The sequence below is a fragment of the Indicator indicator genome, chromosome 16 (genome assembly GCF_027791375.1).
Source record: "Indicator indicator isolate 239-I01 chromosome 16, UM_Iind_1.1, whole genome shotgun sequence".
Lineage (NCBI taxonomy): Eukaryota > Metazoa > Chordata > Aves > Piciformes > Indicatoridae > Indicator > Indicator indicator.
Window position 1 is genome coordinate 16,351,177 of NC_072025.1, and position 21,555 is coordinate 16,372,731.

The 21,555-nt window shown below is 40.3% G+C and overlaps 1 protein-coding gene across 1 annotated transcript in view; it reads left to right on the forward strand.

Annotated features, from left to right (window-relative positions):
* The window catches only part of MEGF11 (multiple EGF like domains 11), a 224,741-nt gene that overhangs the window by 167,390 nt on the left and 35,796 nt on the right, over positions 1 to 21,555 (forward strand). Inside the window, exons 14-16 of the mRNA XM_054387816.1 lie at positions 13,610 to 13,756; positions 16,348 to 16,482; positions 20,702 to 20,830. Of these exons, the coding sequence (XP_054243791.1) occupies positions 13,610 to 13,756; positions 16,348 to 16,482; positions 20,702 to 20,830 (411 nt within the window). The remainder of the gene's footprint in view (positions 1 to 13,609; positions 13,757 to 16,347; positions 16,483 to 20,701; positions 20,831 to 21,555) is intronic.

The window sequence follows — 21,555 nt, forward strand, 5'->3', positions numbered from 1 at the left end:
GGACTATTCAAAGAAGTCAGTGAGACTGGAGATCTCAGTACAATCAGACCTGCACTTGACTCCTGACTGATATGTCTCTTCGACAGCTTTTGACAGCTAACATAACAGCAGTGGGGGGCAAGTTATTGACCCAACCAATGTTTCACACTTAGCTGCCTAAAATACTGGTTAATCTCCCTCAGCTCTCTGTAGAGGCCCTGGGGGGAAATAAAGTTATATTCCTGCCTATAACTGCAGAACCACCAGTGGCACTGACAATCAAAATGCATTTATACGAACAGCAAATCATTTGGAAAATCTAATTGTTTTTCAAACAAGTACAAGTTGGAAGAATATATAGAGCAGGGCAGGCTGCTCAGACAGCCAACATTTGAGCTACTGTCACCTTAACCCTTCATTTATACCTTAAACTAATGCATAACTTCTGTTTCTTATGCAGAGAACATGACCACAGGAGTTCAGCTTCTAGAAGCATGAAGCAAAAGCAATGAAATGATACCTAGAACATACAATGGGGAAAAAATTCTTTTTGAGTAATAACAAAATGCAAAAGTAGGAAATTCTACACACTGCTTACCACAAAGCTACTTTTCAAAGATACTGGGCATGCATCCCTGAAAAGGGCATTTTTCCCACAGGCAAAAATCCATTTCATGAGCTGGCTAATATCCCCTCCTCCAGCCTGCATTCTTCACTCACAGGACTACATTCATCTTTCTTTGAGCCTCTTTACCATGAATATATCCATCTATCAGGCTTTAAAACTCTACTGTACATAATTGATGATCATCAGAGAAACAGTTGGTAGGCTTTCCTGTAGCCATCATGAGTTTATTCAAGGGAGAAAATGCTTTTTGAAAGTACAGTAAATTAAAGAGATATATTTATGCACACTTACTCTAGAAGTTTATTACACATCTCTCTGGAGGTAGCATTCCAGAGGAAGCTGCAGAAAAAGTTCTTTGCAGACAATGCAGAGTAAAGGTGTGGCTTTTTCAGAAGGGCAACAAATACTCTGTACTTACTCCCATGCACATCTGTAAATGTACGTCAAATGCAGATAGACACACAGTGCTCCAAGTAAAAGTAATTTCTCTGATATCTTCCTTTTAAAAAAAATTCCATATTGAGCCAAATAAATGTCTACTAACTTGCCAGCAAACTGAGGACTTTATCCTTCAGTGTGTCCCTGCAATTCTGGAACTCCCTTCTTCAGGATCACATTTCAGGGAGGGAACTATCATGTTAGTATTCAAGGTTGGAGTTGAGATGTTGACAGGGCCCGGTAAGGTGTGCATTGGAAATGTTGATAGACAAAGTCAGCATGTATTTTGTCAATTCTGCTTCCACTGGTTTTTCCACTTGGCTTAGCACCAGACACAAGGATAAATTCTGCTCTTGCTAGTTTGAAAGTATGTAATTTAAGAAACTCTTCAGGTGGATAATTATATTTTCATATTAAGGAGTGTGGCAAGGGTGAAAGTGAAAGATTTGCCTCATCTGTAGTTGTTGTGAACTGGGCCAGGATGTGTATTTCAGTGTGGTTTATAAATATGATGTGATAAATAATTCAGGTTTCTGAATTTGCTTTCTGAATTTGGTACTAATTAGGCAAGGCCTGAAAAAGATCAGGAAAGTTCAGGATCGTGGAACATCTGAAGGTTTTCCTGCCCACTCACACCAGACAGAGAATTCACATCGCTTTCTGATCCTAATAGCCACAAAACTTAATCTGAAACAGCATATGCTGTGTGTTCATCCCACACGTGGGACTCCCTCTTGATGTCAGTGTTTTATGTAAAGATCAAGGGGAAGATTGAACCCATTTTCTTTAAAGTAGTTTTCAAGATGTTACTGATACAAACCTTCAGAGACTGTTAGATGGTAGAAGCATGGAGGAAGACTGGGGAAAGAAGAAAAAAGGCATGTAAAAAGTAGCGTACAATGGAAGTTAATAGCAGTCTACTATCCTTTTATTACATGATGACTGCCACCCATCAAAACTATTACTCAGGATAATGCCCTTCCCTGTGTACCACCTGGGGGAAGGTAATTTTCAGGAGTTGAGAGTACTTGGCAGAAGGGAAGGTGATGAAGAAAATCCCAGATATCAACCAGGAGGTCACAAATCTGTGCAAACCAGCTGTATGCATAAATAAGCATACTGGTAACAAGCTGCTTAGAGACGTGCATATATAGTTTCTGTGAGGTTTGGTGGGGAATTGCATGTGTGCATCCAAAGGCAGAAGTTAAATCAGATCTAAAGATGATTGCACCCTGTCATTATTCCTGAAAATTACCCAACCCCAGGTACATTCTGTCACAGATGGCTTTGGAGATAGCATGGCAAGCACAGCGTTGATGCATAAACGACCAAAACCACATAGACAAAAGGCTCTCATATGATACAAGCAAGGTGAAACTTGTTCAAATGTGGGCCAGAACTGCATCTGTGACCTGCTGACACAATGCAGAGCTGAATTTTGAATGAAGGAAATGTCAGATGAAATAACAATGAGAGCTCAGCCTTGCACTGAATGGAGTTCTCCGGCTTGCACCAGTACTACATACACATAAACTCACATGTATAACTAGTACCTTGAAATCAAAAGGAGAAGAATTCATATCTATTGCTAGGTTGAAAAGGAAATGTGTAGCCTGCGCCAGGATCAAGGTTTCATTGATTAAACTGATTGTTTTCTAAAGATTAATAAGGGACTCTCTTATTCCAGATCTGCCATTCATTTTAGAATAATAGAACAGTTTGGGTTAGAAGCAACCTTTAGAGGTCACCTAGTCCAACGCCCTTGCAGTGAGCAGGGACATCCTCAGCTAGAGCAGGTTGCTCAGAGCCTCATCCAACCTGACTTGGAATCCTTCCAGGGTTGGGGCACCTACTGCTTCTCCTGTGCTTGCACTATATGTGCAGATAGGTACCCTGAGGTTCCCAACACACTAGTCATTTGTGGAAGAGGAGTTACTTTGTGTACATTCATGTTACAACTAAATGCTTGAAAACAGAGTACTTCAGTGCCAATTGCATCTGGGTAATTAGGGATATTGCACACACTGAATCAGCAGAGAGAATGGAAACACAGAATAGCTATGTGGTGAGCATTCCCTTGAAGTCCTTTGCAAGCAAACAGGTCCTAGAGATTAGGCATCAGCCTCATTTCACCCTGATGCAGCCTCCTCTTTTAGATGTTTGGTGAAAGTGTTAATTTCATTTAGGCTCCTCTTAATAAACAACCTGAAAGTGGACAGAAATTGACTGGCTGCCCTGGTAGCCCTGCTGGGTGGGTCAAAAGCTAAGAGAGGACATGGGGTGCAAACGTTCCTCTGTTATGCGTAATGCTGCATAGCTCTGGAAATTACAGCTCCAGCTAAGCCATATGGGCTTCACAAGCTGAACTGCAACCCCCCTCAGCTTTGTCCTTTCTCCTCAAGTTGGCTGCTGGCAGCCTGTTTGTACCAGAAAGTGAAAGCTTCTGCAGATAACAACTAGTTTTTACTATACAGCCTTCAGCTGGTTCCCTTACAACAGACCTTAATAATTAAATTGCTTATAGCTGCTGGCCTGTCCTCTGATTGCTGGAGGTGTTCCTTTTGTGCTTGACCTGAGCCAGGTTAGCAGGACTCTCTAAGAAGCCAGATGCAGCTATTGCTCATCCTGCCTCTAAGACCTGAGTCCATCCATATTCACAGCGAGACATCACACCCGCAAACAGATTACTGAAAGGAGAGCCACAGGCCTGGCTGATGGTCACAGCAAGCTCATTTCCTCCCTGCAACGAGCCAATGTGCTTCATGTTCATCGTGGCAGAGAGTGTTTTATTAACCTTTCATGAATTACAGTGGGATTAAACAGGAAGCAAGCTGCAGGGGTATATATCCCATGCCAGTAACTATTAAAGTCAGTTAAAACTTTATTTATCTGAATTCCTTTAATCCGAAATTCTGTCTTATCCAAATCTTGGTTCTATCTTCTTTTTTACTTTTTTTTTTATATATTTTTATCACACTCTGTTTTTTAAGGAAAACTGCAGTTGTGATGCTATCTCAACTATCCACTGCACTACATTACTCACTAGTTTTTCTGAATATTGAAACCCAAAGTTTATTCAGTAGATTTTAACATCCCAAAAATGTATAGGGAAAATAGGCTGGTGCTGCAGATGTAAGGTGGAAAATACAGAAGTGTGCATCCCACAGTTAATTATAAAAGAACCCCTCATAGATATTCTTTAATTAATCAGAGTGGCAAGCACAGGTATGAAAATGATAGATGATGGTAAGGAAGCAACATCTTGTTATTGTGTTGGTACTTCTCACCTTCAGGCTTCACTCATGTCTCAGAAGAGCAGCCTCCCTCTTGGCCATTATGTAAGGGAAATAAAAATACCTGTATTTCACTGTCCTTTACAAACTCAATAATTTCCATATATTGCTAGCAACGTAAACCCTAATTGTTTCTTATCATGTCCAGAAATACTCAGTACAGAAGTTGTGGTAGTCTCCAGATGTAGGAATTTCCACATGTGATTGTGTAAGCAAGTTAATGGGGTCAGGAAACATTGGCTGGTCACAGATAAGGTGAGCTTTGAGGAATGAGACTTCACATTTGTGAGAATTTGCAGGCTGTGAGTGACATCTGCACTGTCACTCAAACACAGAAGCATGTTTCTTTCCCTCCTGTGGACACATTAATTCAGTAAAACTGATAAGCCTGTTACTCCAGGGAAGGCCTTTTTGAATTGTAAAGAAACAGTGACCACTTTGTCAGTGAGCTCTGAGGGATTTTTAACTTCACTTTTTCTGAGTTCTTTGCAAAAGAAGCAGTATGTCTGCCAAGAAAAAAAGCCCAGCTTTCCATTTAGCTTCCCACTAAAAGTACTTTGTTTATATTTATACTACTTTTCTTCCACTGCAGTTTATACCCAGTTTATAATCTTAAAGCCAGATTCTATTCTCAGCTGTGCTAGGTTGAAGCCAAAATAATTCCATTGTCATTAACAGATTGACTCCAAGAGCTTACTGATATAGTTGGCAGCTGACTTTTTCCCATGCATTTTTAAAACCAGAAAAAATCCAGGACTTGTTTTATGCACCTTCCAGTTTTTAATTGAAGAGTATTTTAGATTTCATGGTATTATGGGTTGGCTTCTTCCCCCCCCCCCCCCCCCCATAAACCAGTCTGTTTGGTACTCTCGTGGTTTCTGCTACAAAGCCTAAAATACCCGAATGAAGCAGTAGTAAGTTCCTATTAAACATGAATTTTCTAGATGTCTAACCCCATTATCTACACCATATTTTGCACTTATCATTTTTGGCAGGCTTATCCCGGATTTTTAAATTAATAATTTATTTCTGTGATTATCCTGTATCCTTACATTAGCTTTAAGCAGACAGAAAAACTAGACATTTTTAGAGTCAGCCTAAACTGGTACATTTTAGCCTCTCTTCTGGCCTCTGCCTTTCAAATGTGGAAGTCTTTTCCATATCAAAAAAGGTATCCCTACTCTCTGGGTTCGACAAGTGCCCTTTAGTCTATGAATGTAGCATAAGCTTATTAGAAATTAGCTTTAATTTTTCATTGACTTAATTTCAAGTGAGTTGATAAGATTTTCATGTCAGGCTGTGCTTAAAAATTCTCTCTTTGACAGGAACCTTTAAGGATAGTTCCTGCTGATATAGGGCTAATTTTAAAAAATATGAATTATGAAGATATATCAAAGACTTCATTGATGTCCTGACATTAAGTATGTCTGTGCATTCCTTGGCAGTTATTTAGGGGCTTCTGATTCTCATCCATGGGAGGTTTAGTTGTGTTTGGCCTGTGCCAGATTTACTGTGTATTTCACCTTTCATGAAATCAATTGGATTTTTGCCACTCATTCAGTGGGAGTTGGATCAGACCCTTAGACTATAATTAGAACCTGCAGTAAGCCTCCTGCTAAACTGAAGCATGCATGCAAATGACTGTAGTATTAGTCTTAGAAACACAGAAGAGATGAGAGTTCATTTGTCATTGCATTTGTTTGGGGGTTTATTTTCCCTTATTAAAAGACAGCTTTTAAATTTGTGTTTAAAGATACAGCTTGGATGGCATCCTGGATTATGCCAGTTTAATGGGTTCTTAAAAAAAAATGAAACCTGATGGTAGAGATACTCAACCATTTTCCATTCTAATATGGAGCCATTCTATATATAAGCCTGGCTGTGTCTACAATACATTCACCTATAAATAAATGCAAGGCAGAAGCGGTGGAAAATTATTTGTGAACATTTCAGCAGACTAAAGGCTGGATGCTGGCATGCTGTGTGTGACAGGAGAAACAGAAAAGATCACTCAATAAACAGCCAGCGAGCTAAGTTGTTGTATATGTATGTTATTGGTAAAGTGTTTGCAGTGACAAATGTTGTCAACACCTTCCTTCCCATTCGACCCAAAGGAGAGAAGGTTGAATTTCAGTCAGCATTATTAAACACGAAAGGCTTGCACACATTCAGGCGTACAACAGCTCTTGCTAAGCTGTAGTCATAGCTCGTGGCTTAGCTTGGGGGCCTGAACGTGTAAAAGACAGGAAAACAATACATTTTTCTTATTTGTAAATTCCTGCTTTAAACTGTTGATATTCTGCTTGGATCTTTCCCAGTTCTCTTTTCTGGCCTGAAAACATGTCCAGAACTTAAGAAGTAGTAGAATCACAGGATCATTAGTGTTGGAAGAACCCTCTAAGATCATCAAGTCCAACCAACAACCTAACACTACCATGGCTGTTAATCATGTCCTGAAGTGCCATGTCTACACATTTTTTAACACCTCCAGGGATGATGACTCCACCACTGCCCTGGGCAGCCTGTTCCAATGCCTGTCTACTTTTGCAGTAAAGACATTTGTCCTGATATCCAACCTAAACCTCTCCTGGTGCAACTTGCCACCATATCCTCTTGTCCTATCACTAGTTACTTGGAAGACCAACCCCCACTTCACTTCAGCCTCCTTTCAGGGAGTTGTAGAGAGCAATGAGGCCCTTCTTCAGCCTCCTCTTCTCTAGAATAAACAATCCCAGTTCCTTCAGCCACTCCTCATAAGACTTGTTCTCTAGAACAAGGCTTGTTCTACTTTTCTAGTAGGAAGGAAGTGTCCTAAAGTTGATAGGAAACTGCATAGGTATTGACTCCTTTTGGCACTGTTCTCTTCAAGGTCTGCCCTTTCTTTAAGCAGTGACTTTCCTTGCTTTGAGAGTGCACCCTGGGGAATACCCAGTAGCAAAGAGAACCAGAGGATTTTTAATTTTAGGAAACATTTTGACTTACTCAATTTCATGTGAGGTAAGTCTCTCGCCTCAAAAGCTTTTATTGCAGAAATTCCCTGAGTTGGATGATTCATGTCTGGAGTTTTCTCTAGATAATTAAGAATAGGGGTACGATTAGTGCTCCACAGAGGTGCATTAGGCTGTGAGTATATTACTTTCAGAAAAACACTTACATTAATGGGTGCATAAATTGCCCATGCAGTGATGAGAGAAGAGACAATTTAGAATTTTTTCACTAGCTGCAGGGAAAGGCTTATTCTTCATTATTTAGGATTTGATCATGGGGCTTTCATTTAGGCTGATGGGCAACACACCAGACTCACCCATCCAGTGAACAATGCTCAGCAAGGTACATGAGGGCTCCACCATATCCATCTGAAAAAAAAAATCATGGTTAGAAAATTGTGGTTTAAGCACACCACAAAGGTCTGTAGATGATGTGAATGTGGCCACTGTTATCTCTGTTGAATAGTTGCACTGTATAAAAACAAAAATAGCCTAATTTTAGGCTGGATGAGCAGCCATCAATTTTTAATGATTCCATTTAATTTTATGAGAGATCCCTTTATGTTTTCTACCTGCTGCCCTCCCCAAGCAGATTTTCTTGTTCTTCAGCATCCTTAAATGCTGAGCTGTCACAAATTGTGCTGCTGTGTCTCTGACTGGATGTGAGTCAAATACTTCAGGGTTTGCCTCGGGTAGGAATAAATATGAAGATGCAAAAAGTTACAGGATAGCATCATGTATTCTTTGTGAACCCTTCTTCCTGTTCTGTTAGAACACCTTCTGAACAGTTGACCCAGAGCTAATCGGGCAATTTGTATGTTTCTACTGAATTTTCTTTTACCTTTATCGACTGAAGTGGCAAAACATTTGCTAATTCAGAAAGCTCACTGATACCTCTCAAATACAAAGTTGATTTGAATAGAATTTATAGGGAAAATGTAAGTGCAACAGCAATAACAGTAACAGGGAAAGAGAATAAAGTTAAAGAAAGATGAATGTATGATAAAAGAAATCATTATTGGAAACAAATGTCTGATTTAGGAGGCCAAGGAAGGCCTCCAGGTGACCTCAGTGAACTCTGGCTTTGATGCTGCCATGATAGCCACATGCCTGTGGACTCCTCCAGGGCTGCAGGATTGGTGGGAGACAGGCTACAACCACTGAAGTGATGGCTGCAGGTGGGACAGTCCTGCATGATGGAGACTAGAGGGATGGTTTCACACAAAGGAACAGCCCATCCTAGAGATCAAATACTCAGTGATCCATTCCCACACCTCTTTTCAGTACAATCAAGTGCGTGTTGCCCCACTTTCTACCATTAGTTAACTAAAATAGCCTTGCAGCTGTAATCTCTCAGCAAACTTCTGCTACTGAAGCCATATCACTACTGTTGTGGTACTGTCATTATGTGTGTCATCAGGTAGACAAACCACTACTAACAATTAGTAGTTCCAGAAAAAAAGCTACTGGGCATTCCACATCAAAGCCAGGCATGACTCACCAAACTTCAGGCCTCTGCTGTATTCCCTGTTTAAATCTGATGCCTATTTATGCATAAAAAGCATTTTTTCCAAAGCTATTCAAATGCCAGAAATAAGAGATTATTATGACTTCATGTCAAGTTGAAAGACAGGTGGAGGAGAGCACAATGTTTGTGTTGGATTCAAATGTCTACTGAAATCATTCCTGTCATTGCTAATTGATGTGGCATCTGTCTTTAGACTGTGACTATTGGAAAAAAAAATACTAAAAAAAGCTGAAGATCTTATTCAGAGAAATAATTACAGTTGTACACTGGTGGGTATAAAATTCAAGTACATGGGGGGAAGGGAGCTACATCCTATAATTTATCAAATTCCCGTGTCTCTGGAAAGTAATTAGATGCTGGGCAGCATGCAGGTCCTGCTGCAGAGGCTACTGTCAAGGGGATAGCAGTGGTCAAAAAAAGGCCACTGGCTCTCATTTATTCCATTCATTTTTGCTCTTCTATTTTATTTGGAGTATTAGTTTCCAACTATCTTGAGACAAGGGAGAGAAAAAAATGGGAGGCTTTATTAAGAGCTAGAGATGTAATCCCAGAGCATGAGTGCAATTGCAGAAGTAAGCGGGAGAGGGAAAAAAGGGAATTCTACTTATGTCTGGCTTTTAGGAATTTCATCCTCTGAAGTCCTTCAGTGTGATACAGTTACAGGCAGTACTAAATCTGTATTGGTTTGACAAACTTTCACTGAAACCATTGAGGAGCATTGATGGAAGCAGTGTATGAAGTAGCTAGCTCCTCAATGGAGCCCTTACATCCTACATGTATAGCTTGGCTGGAGTTGTTTTATTTCCTTTTTCTTGCTCCTCTTGCTGCTGGTCATGCAGGCATTAGCTGACTCCTTCACAGCTCGATATATACATTTTAATACAAAGAACCAACTTAATCTGGTAAAAATTTATACTGTTCCACGTAAGCCAGATGCAACTTCTGTCATGTTGAGTCACCTAACACTATGCAGCAGAAGTGGACTACAATATACGATATAGCATTACCATACAATGTGGGTAACTTGATGAGTTTCCATCAGTCAGTGCTCTTGCCAGACACATTTCCTTCCCTGCCTTTATCCTTGCCATTTATCAAAGTACTATCTGCAGCTCTGAGTTGGAAGATGCCTGCACAACCCAACTGCTTCACCCTCAGGAACTCTGTGCCTGAGATACACCAGCTACTCCCAATGTCCCAGACAGCAGCTGTTTTGCAGTAGTAAATATCCTGGAAGGACTCTTGAGGAGAAAGAGCTTGGAACAGCTCTCCCATGTATTTGTCCAGTAGAAGTGCAGTGGTGACTGCTCTGCTGAGTTAAGATCATTCCAGACTCTCTTTTTCACAGCATACACAACAGCAATTCAGGCACTTAATACCATTTCTTCTATCTGCTATAAGTGCAAAGAAGGTACAGTGGGGAAGGGGGAGTGAAGCTGGGATTGTCAGCTAAATTCCTTGTATGGAGCAGCCCAAATGCCAGCAGTGAAAAATCCTACCAGAGAACAAAGAGTGGACAGCAGAAATCCAGTGCCCCAAATCCACTTTGGGGCACAGGTTTCAGAGGCTGAATTAAAAACCACAGCAAACTGTGCTCTTCCTTTGGCTCTGGGATTGGTGCATGAGAGTGCAGATGTCCTTTGCCCACATACACTAGATAACTAGAATTTTATGTAAGTTATGTGAATTTCATTTACAATTCACCCCCAGAACGTTGTTTAACAAAATCTTGGAAGTGTAATTTTCATCCTAGTATCTGCAATTGTGAAACACAACCTCAGGGTCCAAGATAATTTCCTGCAATCCAGGCAATAGAGGTTATGTTTAGAACTGCTTCCTGCAGCTTCAAGGACTTCTTCTATTAGTTGTCTTTCTAATTTCTCCATGAGGCTTGTGAAACAAGGAGTTTGTTCATAAATTAGGAACCTGTGGTTGGAGCATAACATAACAGAGATGTGTCAGCTTCAGGGTTTTTTTGTTGTTGTTGTTTTGTTGTTCTTGTTGTTGTTTTGTTTTCTTTTCTTTTGTTTTTTATGTTTTAGGAAATTAAAAACTACTTGCTTATCAGAAATGTTCATCAGCAAGTTCCTAAGTAAATATTAAAGTTCTATGTTGAAGAAGCTTGCTGCTTCACTGACTCTGATTGTAAAGTAGCTGGGAGGGATGGACTCCCCTTCACATGCTGTCAGGTTGGGGAATTGTAAAATTAAGGTGCTTGTGTTTTTAGCAGAGTTCCATAAGACATGCATGTCCAGATGCAATTTTAACTTCTCATTTACATTTGCATTTGAATGTGTGTAGGAGCCTTCAAAAATACAAAGTCTTCCATGAGAATTAATTTAGAGTAATATAAAGTAATAAAAATTGATTGTGGCATTTTCTCGGTTGTCTTCTGAATACGTATAAGTAAATAACTGCTGTAATGGGTATCAGTCTCTTCTAGAAGGTTTCCTTCCCCCCTCCCTCTACATTTCGGTACAACAATCGGCTTCACAATGACTCATTGCCTTCGTTAGGAGCGGGAAGACATCCCTCATTATTCATTACTAAAGGAAGGACTTTGCCGCTGCAAAGAACAGCCATGGCATTCTAATTCAGCTACCTTTCAAGAGAAAGGACTCAATGTCATTCTTCCTCAAACTTTGCCAAAAGAGACAAGAAATAATGCTGGTTAATTGTCTCCGTTTATAAATAGCCCATTCAGGATGAGAGGATTGGATTTTAATGCTGCAGATACAGGTTTTGCTGCTGCATTCGTGTCTGAATTTCATTTCTGGGAGCTCACGCTGAGTTTCTCCTAACTAGAAATGATCATATAGATGTGTGTACAAATGTGAAATGCACTTATTTGTTTACAATTTAGCATATGGCTTTTTAATTACAGAATTCTGTAGCTGTATTACATAAACACAAACAAAGCATGTACTGTGTAAGTGAAGAGTAAGCACTACATTTGATTTCAAAGGGAGTAGGGAAGGCTGTATTGAAATAATTGGGGTTTCTTGATTTTTACTAATGCAAATGTTTCTTGTCTCTCTTCACATTCCTTTTTTCAGATTTATTTACTTAGATATTAAGGGCCTGGGCTCATATTATGGTTTTACTGTGTTTTAATGTGGTTTTTATTAAGCTCTACAGCATGGACCATGCCTCTTTATAAATAAAGCTCTGACCATGTATTACTAGAAACTCCATTTCAAACTGTACTTTTGCCAGACTTGGTTTAAGATTTTCTAGGAAGGGACATTATAATTGTGTGATTAATCTTCAGAAAAGGGAAATTTTGGCTCTGCGGGTTTTCTTACTGTATTAACTTCAGAGATTTATAACTTGAAACTGCACCGTAAGTGTGTTTGTAATGACTTTTAGCTGGTTTAATAATCCTCAAAGTTTGGTGACTGTACAGATCACAGCTTCACAAATACAGTCCATTACCTGTAGCATCCAGATGAAGTTATCAGAGGTGGAGGAAATTACTTGGGATTGTATTTCTCCTTAGCCGTGCGCTAATCCAACCTCTGGCTGAGGCTGGAGCTCTCGGAGCCCTTGTCTGCATTGATCCCATTATGCAGGGGGCACATGTGCATGGATGATAAAGAACATCTTCATGTTGAAAGTCTAGCTCGGGCGTGTGTGAACCATCAAATCCTGGCAGCATGGTTGCAAGGCACCCGGTGTGGGGATGTTGTTAGGAAAACTGTCAAGCCAGCCTGGGATTCTTTTTTTCTGTCATTATCAGTATCTCCAGTGTGCTGATGATGATGCCACTCCCTGCACCTGGTAGTGCTTAATGTCTCTCTTAGTTCATGATCCTGCAAGCCTTTTTCAATCCAAGGAGCCCTTCATCATGCAAATAGCTCTGCTAATTGCAAGTAGCAGTGCTGTCTTATCCCAGTGGAGTAAGAGCTTCTTGGACAAGTAATGGTGTGCAGGGTCAAACTCTTCGATTACACTTGCATGTGACAAGCCATGGCACAAGGTTGTTTTTAAAAGTCACCATTTAAAACCAGTTGAAGCAATGCCAGAACTCTCATGCTAAGCTTCCTGACTGTGTGCTTCTGCAGTGTTTCCAAGCTTTGCTCTTCAGAGTAATAAATACCAAACAACAACCCTGGGAATCCTGGGGAGCTGAACTGGTAGGTCTCGGTCTCCGATTAACATAAAAATGATCAGCCTGTGCCTATGTATAGCCACTTGCTAGGGCAGAACTTGGTTCATTAACAGCAAACTCAACAAACTCTGGGTGGATGTGGGGGTATGTGTGTGATAACCCAGAGCTGAGTGCTTTAAGACGCAAACAATGCACACCATAGAACTGAGTTTACAGATGTTCAGAAATCCAAATATTGGACAAGTTTTTGCAGAACTTTGCCCTTTTTTTGCCCTCATTCTTTGGTTTTCCAATTAACGATAGTGAAGTAATCAGGCTTCAATCAACTGCGTATTTCCAGACCAGTTATTTGAGATATTTTGTGACTTTAAAACAATTCCTGACCTTCATCTCTCAGATGGCATGCAAAATTTATTTAATGCTGCTGGAAGCTGAACAGGAGCCCACTAACACCTGCAGAATTCACCTTTTCTGCATTTTTCCTAATTTTCACGTAATTAAGCAGATAAAAGGATAGCTATATCCTTTCCAAACTCTCTGGTTTGTTCTGTGATGTACTGTGAGGTATCACTCCAGCCAAACATTGCTTTGATCAATGAGCAGAGTGAGCTGACTCAAACCTAATATGTGTCTTTATGCTTTTAGGCATTCACTGTGACAATATATGCACCCAGGGGCGCTGGGGACCAAACTGCTCCATCTCCTGTAACTGTGAGAACGGGGGATCCTGCTCCCCAGAGGATGGTACCTGTGACTGTGCACCAGGATACAGAGGACCTTTGTGCCAGAGAAGTAAGCTTTTCTGTAGATGTGGTGGCAGAAGCAAAGCAGGTAGAAAGTCTCTCGTGACATCAGACAGAGCCACAGGTTTTCCGAGCTCCTTTAGTTTATGACTTCCTAAAGGTAAAAGTTAACCTAAAAAATGCTTCTTGATTAAGCAATCCAGACTTTCCTGCATTGGGTTATGCCTTGTGTTTCTTCTTCTGGCCTTCCACAGCAACTGAAAGTCACAGGTGATCTGAAAAGTGAAGCCTACACCTTACATACCAAACCTGTCAGGGTCTGGGCAAAACCAGATTTACAGTGAAGCCATGGTGAGCTATAGGATACTTGTTAACAAAGTCAGCCATGACCCCTTACATAATGACAAGTGGGTAAGCCCTGGCTACCAAAATAACAAGACAATGTTTTCTTACGTGCCAGAAAAAGAAACACAGCAGCCTGGAATAGCTCCTGTCTGATGCTCTGCTGCTACATATTAAAATGTACCAAGGAGATAAAAATCCTCTCATTTGCTTTATCTGGGAAGCTACATTTGCCCCTTAGGGACCCTTCTTCACTCATCTGAGCTACACACAGCCATCTTCCTGTGTAAACAAGAAATGGATTTGTCTTTCTTTTCTGCAGCAGCTCTTGTTCTCTCTGTAAGACATCCTGCATACCCAGTTCATATATCCCCTTTGACTTCACCAGTTACACTTGACACTGGAACACGGTCATCTCTAAAAATAATTTGTAGCTGACAGTTTTTATTTAAAGCTATTATAACGATGACCTCTAGCACTGCTGTAGCTAATGGTCTATAAGCATATCCATTATAAACCCCAGTTTCCAGGTGCTTCAGCATATCTCTATAGCTGTAAAACCTCTCTCCAAGGCTAAAACATGGTGCTTAGAGCTTCAGGGAATTGGAGAAGAAATTGTTTTACAAATTCGATACCTTAAGAGTGTAAAACTTTCAGAAGTTAATAGTTTCTGACCTTTCTAAGATGAGGAGCTGCTGATGGCCCGTAGACTACACGAGGAAAACAATGTCCCCAGTTAGCAACCCCAGTAATCAGGCTGCTCCCTGAGGGCATTTGCTGAGGACATAATAGGGAGAAGTTTTCCTTCTCAGCGGGGTGACGGCAGAGGGGAACTGTGGATGCTTCTGCTATTGCTTCATGTCGCTGGAATGCCTCTCTGTGAATATACAGCCAGAGAATTCACCTTGCTTCCCCCTCTTCTGAGGAATTAAGGCTCAAGATTACCTAATGAAGAGAACAGCTCTGCAGGTGAAGGCTGCTTTGTAATTTCTTTTAGAAACAGAGTTTAGCCTGTGAAGAGCAGTACTGAAGATGATCTTCAATCAGCTTGTTGTGTCTGTGTAATCAGGATTACATGAGACACCAAGATAGTTTACTGCTCTTAGGCCTGCAAAAATGTCTCCAGGAATGATCCAAGTTGTTTTAGAGCTAGTGCATCATCAACAAACCTGTCAGCTAAGTTAAAGCTGGAAATCTGCAGTGGTGTAAGAACCTGACACTCTGTGAAGATACAAACCGAGAGAAAAATCCTCAGTTGGTGAAAAAACAGCATGGGCATGATATAGTATCCACTGAGGCAGAACTATGGAACAGAGAATCACAGGAGTAAAAATTAAACCATATCAAGTCATTTTTGAGGTTACTTACTGCAATTTAACATTTGTTTGTGCTTACCTATCACAGTGAATGTTTGGACAGTGGATGGTTTGTCATTCTGCGTGTGCTTAGAAGCAACAATAAGCTTTTATAAGAGACACTGAGCCATCATCTTGGCACTATGCCTCATGTACAAATTCTGTCATAATTTCAATCCAGGTCTGAAGCAAATTAAGCACACCGTTCCTGACACATTTGCTCAGCTATCCGGTGTGATTGCTGATGCAAATTAGGTCATTTTGTATGCTGTTACTGTAATTAACATTCATCACTGATGGATGCTGCTCCTGCAGTGGCATGTATAAAACTGACTGTCCCAACTGAACACAGGTATTGCACCTAATGTGTTTAGAAATCAGATTTTGACAGAGCTGTTAGGATGCAAAATATTGAGAGTTTCCTGATACACCTCCTCTGATTTCTTACCTTAATTTCTAAAGGAAGTGGCATTCTGAGTTTCTGTTGTCTGTACAGATGTGTGTTTCTTTTCTTACCTATCTTAAAAGCTTTGGATTATGTGTTATTAACTATATCTGCCAGTGGACTATGAAGTCTTGACCACCTTAAACTCCCATGTTTTGTGGAAGAGTTTAACTGTGACAGGCTAGAGAGACTCAAATTAGTGTCTTGAGAGGGAGAGAGGCTGCCGAGAGAGCTCCACTGTATTATTAAACAGTGAGGGACTTACATGATTTAGTATGGCGTGAATATTTGAACCACAGGAGCAGTTTTACTCAGAGCTTACATGTTATTAGACATGGAATAATCCCACAGGCTCCATAATTTCAGCTATTCACAAAATGGTGCTTTTATAAATGAAGAAATACTGGTTTGGGATTGAGACAGAAAGGGAATTCTCAAGCTCGCAGCAATGAGAAATCTTCTGATAGACTGTGATGACTTGTTTTGTTTGGTCTTCAGTTTGTCCCCCAGGCTTTTATGGACATCACTGCAGTCAGCCATGCCCTCAGTGTGTGCACAGCAACGGACCTTGTCACCACGTGTCAGGACACTGCGATTGCTTGCCTGGATTCTTTGGTGCTCTCTGCAACCAAGGTACTGAGCCCAAGACCTCCACATACTGCCTCCTTTCCTACTTTTCTGTGTCTGTGATTTTGCAGCAAGACTTGACCACAAAGTTCCTGCCTTTTTCCTTTGTTTCAGCAGTTTAGATCACAAGGAGCTCTTTGCTTCGGAGGGAAAATGCAAATAGTTACACTTTTGTAAAGATGATGTGCTCCTGCTTTCATAAATAAAGCAGGTCTGCTGCTCACTATTGACATGAATGTGGAATGAAACACCTGCTGTAAATCCATCAGCCAGCCAATGGTTTCATTTCCCTCTCTGCTAAGCCTAGTGCAGAATCATAGATTCATGGAATTATACAATGCCTTGGGTTGGAAGGGACCTATAAAAGTCAACTAGTCCAACCCTCCTTCAGTCAGCAGGGACGTCTGCAACCTGAGCAGTTTGCTCAGAGCCCCAAACAACCTAACCAGGAATGCTTCCAGGGGTGAGGTGAGATACAATGAATGGGCCAGTGTCTCACCACCCTCAGGGTCAAAAATTTCCTCCTTTTATCTAGTCTGAATCTGCCTCTTTTCGTTTAAACTCATCACCTCTTGTTCTGTCACAGCAGGCTGCACTAAGAAGTCTGTCTCCAGCTTTCTTAGGCCCTCTTAATGACTTGAAGGCCACTGTAAGGTCTTCTTTTACTACTGTGGGTATTTTCTACATACAGATATAAAAGAGATTATTCTTAATGGCTACTGTCCTTGTGAAGTCACCATCCCTGTAAAAATGGAACTGACACCTTTTAATGACCTGCTTTTCAGTAAGTTAGAAATTGCAGACAGCACTTATGCAAAATCATTAAACATAGATTAAGCATAACCATGTTTTCCTTTTCCTGTGCTGTACAGTCAACTAAACATTGTACCAATGAATTTATTAAAATGAACATATTTCAGTGAATTTGTCCATTTTATGTGAAAAGTTAGTCAGATTTCAAAGCATAAGCAGGGCTAATTATCCTCTTAAGAAAACTATTTTATTTTTGCTCAGATGTTCAGCACTTCTGGTTTTACTTTGAAATGTTTATCTATCCAGCAAATTAATTTTAAAATATTCATGTCCTAATTAAAATCAATTTGTGTTGCAGTTTGTCATAATGAGTTAGCATGTAACTTTATTTTTGTAGAAAGAAAAATGCTAATTAACGTTTTCCAGTAGAAATACGTGAAATGAAGATTCCACTTTGGAATTTCCATCTCCTTGTGCCTTCTCTTTCTCTGGCAGTGGGAACATTCTCCCATCAACAGCATGTGCATGCAACGAGCTGTGTAGCCTCTGAAATTGCACAGTTGATGTGGTTGTGCTAAGGATTCAGAGCAGCCAACAACTAGGCAGCTGGTTTTTTATGCATATGTTTCACAATCATGTGGCAAGATGGATTGATAACAACTTGTTATTGCTGCTAGAACACACCTGACATCCCACAGGGACTTTCAGAGTCCCACTTCAGAGCTTTTAGAGCTAATTAACATCGCTATCTGCGTTGTACAATCAGCTTGCTCCTGCAGCAAGCAGGACTAGTCCTCACTACAGCCTTGTTTAAAAACATTTGAGACATTTGAAAAAGGGCTTGTGTTTGGATCTCACATCTTCACAGGAGGATCACTGTGTCAGTCCACAGCCAGGTTACTTAACTGAGTGAGAACAACCATTGTGGCAGGATGGATTTTGTAATGCTTCTGTGTTGACATTCTGGAGGGCATCACACTATTTCACAGAGACAAGAGGTGCTCACACCTCAGGAACCCCTCTGCTAGCTCCCACCATGTGGAACAGCAGCATTTCCTTTATACGGTATGACCTGTTGCCTTTGTCAGCATCAGTGCTGGCATCACAAATCTTTCCCAATTCATCAGTATTCCATGTTGCAGAGCACATCAGCTTCTACTTGAAATAAGTCCTTTGAGAACTGTTTTTTGTATATATGAAAACTCCAGACTTCAAATGATGTTATCTATCTCCATCTTAAAGATGCAATAAAAATATTGCATTGAGCTGCTCTATATAGAGCATTGGATCAGAATAATGGTACAGCATCTATGATAACCTAGGCTGACAGATCATTTTACTTGTTGCTCTGTGATATGAGGGCTTTTCTTTCCCTCTCTCTCCGTCTGTATATTGTCCTTTTCATTGTGTCTGTTTATCGTGTTTAGTTTTATCTCTTTTCAGTTAGAGAACAATTCTGTTTAGCACGTAATTTGAAAGCCAAAATCAACTTTATCCACTCTTAGAGAGAAGTCCATAATACATAGAAACACATGCAGAAAACAATAGTATGCACATTCTTAGGTTTCTCCATAGTAAGAGTGAAGGATGGCATATTGTATAGCAGCAAATGAATCACAGCTCAGGATTTCAATCTGTGCCTGATTCACAGTCAGGATAGATTGAGGTCACCTGCAGAGACTACATGTGAGAAAGAGAGGCTGAAGTGGTAAAACAATTGCATAATTTAGGGACATGCCTTAATCACTTTTTTGACATCACTATTATTTACCAGGGTCCAAGTCCAGTTCCATTTGTTACACCCTTTGCAAAGATGGACTATGTGTTTTATCTTGTTTTGAAAATACATCTGTTTTTGTCAGGGCACACAGCCAATAAGAGCACAGAAATAAAACATTCATTACTGAGCAGAGCTTTCCATCAAGTTTAACATTAAAGATTTCCAATAATTTGGTGGGAGGTTGAGGATCTACATGTCTATTAGTTTTATGTCACTGTCTTTAGGGTGTTATAAGATGACTCCAAAAAAGATTTAGAGTTTCTTTTCTTCCAACTGCAGAAGTAAGCTGGGTGGACAAACAGGAAGAGATGCTGATTTTATTAGGATGAGGCACATCTGTTTGACAGCTCTCGGTCAAATATATAGAGAATCATAGAATGATTTGGGATGGAAGGGACCTTTAGAGGTCAACTAGTCCAGTTCGCCCATAGTCAACAGGGACATCTGCAACTAAAGCAGGTTGCTCAGAGCCCCAGACAACCTGACCTGGAATGTTTCCATGGATGGGGCATCTACCACCCCCTCTGGGCAACCTGGGACAGAGTTTCACCACCCTCAGCATAAAAAATAATCCTTGGAAACCACATGTGCACCATAATTGAACACTTGTTACAGCAAGGGCTAGTGGAGAGGAGTAGGTGGACAGATGCCAAAAGACAAGCATGGCATTTCAGCAATTGGATACATGCTTTATTTGTGGGAGTAGTCTTCCACCAGGCTTACATGGTAAAAGTACCTACAGGAGTGGCAGTCTTGCTTCTGATTCCACTTACACAGTTTGAATCTGGGAGATGCTGGAAGACTGCCTGCCAGCAACATTGCTGAAAGCTGCTCTTCAGCATAGCCTAATATATTTGATCCAGAAGGGATCAGGGCAGCGATGAGTTAGGCACTCTGATGTACCTTAGACTGCAGCACCACATTGTGCTTGATACATTTTGTGGTGCTCATGGGATAACACAAGAAAGGACTAGAGCTCTTTCAGCTTCTTCTTCCAAATTTATTTTCCATCAGGTATTTCATGGGCACTGCCCTCCTAGTACAATACCCATGGCTAGCATGTTGGGTCATCATACCAACTTTTGGTCCATTATTGCTGTCATCATTAGGTATTAGTATGGTACCAGGGAGTTAGGTTCTAGTGACAGACCTATAAGTAAAAGTCCTCATTGCTCATCATCTTTTTGAGACTTCCTCACTAGGCTAATATTGTTGTTCTTATTGTTGAGGTTTTAATCCTCTGAGCCAGCACAGAACCCTCTTTCAAGGTTTGTTCCAAGGGACCCCCTTGGCCAAGTCCCTGGATCAATCCCTTCTAGCCATTTGTGTTTGCTACTACTCTGTGAATTCTCCTCAACTTTACTGTTCTCTTCATCTCCCAATAGCCCCTTTTCTGTTTTCTTTCCTCTTTTCATCATTTCATAATGCCCTTCAATAATTATAATCTTCTAACTACATTAGATTCATTTTCCAGCAGAAAAAACACATTTTGAGATGACTTTTCCCTCTTGTTTTTATGCCTGGGATGTAAGCAAACATAAATGGAATTTAATACTTTCTGCTTTTCCTAAAGATTTTCAGCAAAGAAAAATCTTGTAATTACTTTTATCTCTAACTGCTCAGTGTTAAGTCCTAGGACTTCCTCATGGTCATTATGAAGAGCCTTCAGTTAACTGCCTTATATTTTCACAGTCTGTCCCAGTGGAAAATATGGGAAGAACTGTGCCGAGGTCTGTCAGTGCACTGAGAACGGGACTTGCAATCCCATCGATGGATCCTGCCAATGTTTTCCAGGCTGGATAGGCATAGACTGCTCCCAGAGTAAGAAAAGTCTTCTTTTTCCACCTCCACTTTAACATATTTTCCCTGTTTAGATTTTTCTGAAAGTTAAATACAGATTCTGGGGAAATCCCTGAAGTATTAGAGCAGGCAGTGCCTTACTCTCTTTAGAGCTTGTTTCTTTTAATTAATCTAAGTTCACTTTGGCTTGAATTAGTTTCTGCATTTGGAATTTGCAGAAGCTGTTACTAGCTTCTATTACAGGAAAGGGAAGTCACAAGCTCTTATCAAAAAAGAAAGCTCCTTGCTCCCTTTTAATTTCTAGACAGATTCCCTTTTATTTATTTTTTTAATTGTTTTCTTTCCACTATTGCATTAGAAATTATTCACCAGTAAATGTTTTCATGTACCAAGCCCCCAGAATTGAGAAATTAGGCAGCTGAAATATTTCTATTAAATGTAATTTAATTGTAAAAGTCAATGTGAGCTTGGAGGGATGGAGGATTTCTTCCTGAAAATTGCCCAGGTAGAAGATTGGCATTTGCTGATCCCAAAGTGTCATTTCCTGAGAGCATTCCTTAATTGAAGATAGATCACAGAGGGAAGCAATATCCTATCATTCAGAAATGTTACTTCATATTCAGGATACAACCAGCATATTAGACAGCATTCCAGAGTAAAATATATTAGACTTCAAGTGATAAACTAGGATTCGGATAAAAACAGACGGCTGTAATTTTGCTTTTATTGTGTGTGTTCCACAGGCA